The sequence below is a fragment of the Austrofundulus limnaeus genome, unplaced genomic scaffold, assembly GCF_001266775.1.
Source record: "Austrofundulus limnaeus strain Quisiro unplaced genomic scaffold, Austrofundulus_limnaeus-1.0 Scaffold426, whole genome shotgun sequence".
Taxonomy (NCBI): Eukaryota; Metazoa; Chordata; class Actinopteri; order Cyprinodontiformes; family Rivulidae; genus Austrofundulus; species Austrofundulus limnaeus.
The window spans coordinates 325,540-329,220 of NW_013952828.1; the positions used below are offsets into that span (position 1 = coordinate 325,540).

General features: G+C 41.6%; 1 protein-coding gene across 2 annotated transcripts in view; it reads right to left on the reverse strand.

The window, feature by feature from the left end:
- Window positions 1-212: 212 nt before the first annotated feature.
- agfg2 (ArfGAP with FG repeats 2) overlaps window positions 213-3,681 on the reverse strand; it is a 23,406-nt gene continuing 19,937 nt past the window's right edge. For both annotated transcript variants that reach the window (XM_014024538.1, XM_014024539.1), the window contains 6 exons: window positions 3,556-3,628; window positions 3,425-3,468; window positions 3,203-3,295; window positions 956-1,075; window positions 577-647; window positions 213-482 (listed from right to left, as the gene is read on the reverse strand). In XM_014024538.1, the coding sequence (XP_013879992.1) occupies window positions 435-482; window positions 577-647; window positions 956-1,075; window positions 3,203-3,295; window positions 3,425-3,468; window positions 3,556-3,628 (449 nt within the window). In that variant the 3' untranslated portion in view covers window positions 213-434. The remainder of the gene's footprint in view (window positions 483-576; window positions 648-955; window positions 1,076-3,202; window positions 3,296-3,424; window positions 3,469-3,555; window positions 3,629-3,681) is intronic.

The window sequence follows — 3,681 nt, forward strand, 5'->3', positions numbered from 1 at the left end:
GTGTGTGTGTGTGTGTGTGTGTGTGTGTGTGTGTGTGTGTGTGTGTGTTTGGGGTAAAACTGAAGAGGCATTGTTTGCTCGTGACTTTTCCACAGAGCACTGAGGTGGCGTCTCTCACCGGCACACAAACACCTTGGGACACACGGTACAAATACTGCAGGCAAACACTGTCATACGTACGATTTCTTAATTACATTCACGCCTTTTTGCTCTTTTTTTTGTTTGTTTTGTTTAGTTTTTTTTACCCTCAACAAACACGTAAACACAGACACAGAGAGGACTGGGGACGGACTGAGGGAGGGTCCGATCCGCCCCCACCCCCGACAAGGTGAAAATACTCCAGAGGCTTTGAAATGGCAGCGACTCCTCAGGTTCGCTCCTCCGTCAGTTCCCAGAGAAGTGAGGAAGAAGAGGAGGAGGTGGGGGTGGGGGCGTCAGATGAAAGGATTTCTCGACGTCCCTCTGCTGGGGTAAACATTCCCCTGYGAGACAAAGAAAAAAACGGAGTGAGAAACGTTGTGAAAAAAATGACCAGTCAGTCCCCGTCTTTGCCCCCCCCCCTCAGTGTAAACTCACCGTGAATGGGTTCACAGACATGGGCCGGGGAACTTTAGACTGAGAGTCGGACGCAGGGAAGGAGGCGAAACCTGTGAGCGTGACATAAAAAGTAAATAAAAAWATAAAMCCATGAGTGGTGTCAGTGTAGCTGAAATAAGACCCCACTGGAGCTGTGTTTCAGCTCCGGGTGTGTCGGCTGGTATTTCTGGAACTCTGCGTCTCGCAGCGTGGAAACTGAGAACGCTTTGAGRCTCTCTGAGATACTGGCTGAGAAAATCCAAACGTTAAAATGGACGGATGGAAGAAAATGACCGTAACGTTGAAACACCTGACCAAGTGGTGGAAGGAAAACGAAAATCGTTACAGACGTTTCCATGTCAGAAGAAACAAAGCTCACCGTTGGCTTCTTGAGTCGAGGATGATTCGTGAGGAAATGCATTCTGGGTGGCAGCTGATGGAAAGGAAGCTGCAGGAGGAAAAACGGAGGTGGGCGAAGTTACAAACACGCCAGAGTCACCTGGAGACAAGAACCACACACAATTCAGTGCTAAAATACATTTTTTATTGTCTGTCAAACTGTTATCTTTGCTATTTTCCATTAATTTACTCAAAGAAATGAAAAAAATGTTTTGTGAATAAACAAACTAGGCAGGTAGACATAAGTAATTTGTAAATTATAGTAAATAGTAAACAACTTTGTTCCTAGCTAGCTAGTACTTCAACCAGTAGCTAGCTAAAGTCCAAGATAGCTAGTAAAAAAAAATCACTAGCTATCCACGTTACCTACTTGCTAGTAAATATCATTTAGCTAGCTAGTACTTCAGCTAATAGCTAAAGTACAAGATAGCTTGTAAAAACTACTTGTAAAAAGTAACTAGTTATCCTAGCTACCTACTAGCTCGTAAATAATTTTATTACAAATAAGTTAGCGCTTCAGCTAGTAGCTAACACAAGGTCGTAAAAAAACTACTAGTTATCCTAGCTACCTACTACTATAGTAGATATCTTTGTTGCTAGATAGTTAGTACTTCAGTTAGTAGCTAGCTTAAGTACAAGATAGCTTGTAAAAAACTACCTGTAAAATATCCTGATGCATCTCAGTAATCCAGGTAAAAAATCAAAAGGAAAAAAATTGTATAGGTCTTCTGGACGGGTTCTTCTTTAATGAAACGTTTCGTCTCTCCTCCAAGAGACTTCTTCAGTCTGAGAGTTTCAGGCAAAATTCAGGCTTTTAAGCACTGCCTCCATGTGACTGATACTCACATCACATGGCTATCGTTGACACCTAATTAACATCTATTGTTAACAGGGGGTGGAGTGATACTGCCAATAGCAGCACTGTAGGAGGGGGACAACTGAAAACGGAGGCCTCCACCTCTGTTTAATGATGGACGGTCTTTCTTCACAAAAATGGCTTCTTTTACTCCTCTCTCAAACCAACGTTCCTCTCTATCAAGAATAAGAAAGACCGTTAGAAGAAAGATCATTAAACAGAGGTGGAGGCCTCCGTTTTCAGTTGTCCTCCTCCTACAGCGCCGCTATTGCCAGTATCACTCCACCCCCTGTTAACAATAAGTGTTAATTAGGTGTCAATGATAGCCATGTGATGTGAGTATCAGTCACATCACAAAATCCTGAATTTTGCCTGAAACAGGCTGAAGTCTCTTGGAGGAGAGACGAAACGTTTCATTAAAGAAGAAACCGTCCAGAGGACCTATACAATTTTTTTTCTTTTTGATTTTTTAACTGGATTACTGAGATGCATCAGGACATCTAACTAATATACAAGATAAAAACCTACTAGTAACAAAGTTACTAGTTATTCTGGCTACTAGGGTTGGGCGATATTGGCAAAAAAATTAATCACGATTAATTGTGGTGTTTAGCCGATAACGATTAATATGACAATTATTCCCCTGGAGTCCCTGGACACCCTTATGTCCTRGTCACATGACCAATTTAGTGGGAAATATTTGCTCTTCGTAAAAATCTTTTTCAAACTGTGTCAAAATCACAGACTTCAGGCTATACTTCAAATTTTAAATTGTGTTGATAAATAAATTACAGAACTTTTGTTTAAATGTTCGTCATACTTGAAGCGGAGAGGAGCACCGAGCGGACTGACCGGGGAAATATCCAGTCAGTCCGCCTGGTGGCACTAATCATATTAATCATCAAGTGCCAAAAAATAATCGATTCATGTTTTTCTGATGATTAATTGCACACGATACGATTATGCCCAACCCTACTGGCTACTATATTGTAAATAACTTTGTTACAAGTTAGATAACCTTTCAGCTAATTGCTAATTAAAATACAAGCTAGCTAATAAAAAGCTACTAATAATAAAGTTACTAGCTATCCATGTCACATAATAGCTAGTAAATAACGTTGTTGCTAGCTAGTAGTGCAGCCAGTATAAAGTACAACCTGTAAAACTCATTGAAGGTTTTTATTTACAGCAGTTTTTTTTTTTTTTTACAAAAAATCTTCCTACAACATAATTTAAAAAAAACGTCTTTGATCACAGTTTATATTTGAGTTTTTAAGGACAGGTGAGCTACCGGAGCTGTCAGTTTCCATTAAAAATAAATCAAGCAGGGATGAAGCTGCAGCAGAACTTGTGAAAACCTCGAAGGCTTACCTCCTGAGGCGGTGCTGAAGGGGTTACTGGGGGAGAGGGCAACAGGTTGCTGGGAGGCCGACCCGGCGCTGGAGCTGAACGGGTTGGGGAAATCTGAGACACACAAAGAGACGTGAGGAGGAGGTGAAAGAAGACAGGGATAACTCACTGTGGGGGGAAACATTCCTGCCTATTCACATGAAGGGGGCTGTAACAGAAATGATCAATGAAGCTGGTGCTTACTTCCAAAAGTCTGAGAGCTGGAAACCGAATCAACACCAGGAGAACTAAGGAGAAAAAAAAAGAATCAATTTTACTTTGAAATTTAAAATCATTCATCGTTTGTCAAGTTTTACAAACACTTGTCTTCATACCTAGCAGGACTGGAGCTGGAGGAGAGCCTGCTGCCGAAGATGGCGCTGTACTGTGGAGGGCCACCAGGTGGAGCTGCACACAAACATTTCACACACACACACACACACACACACACACACACACAC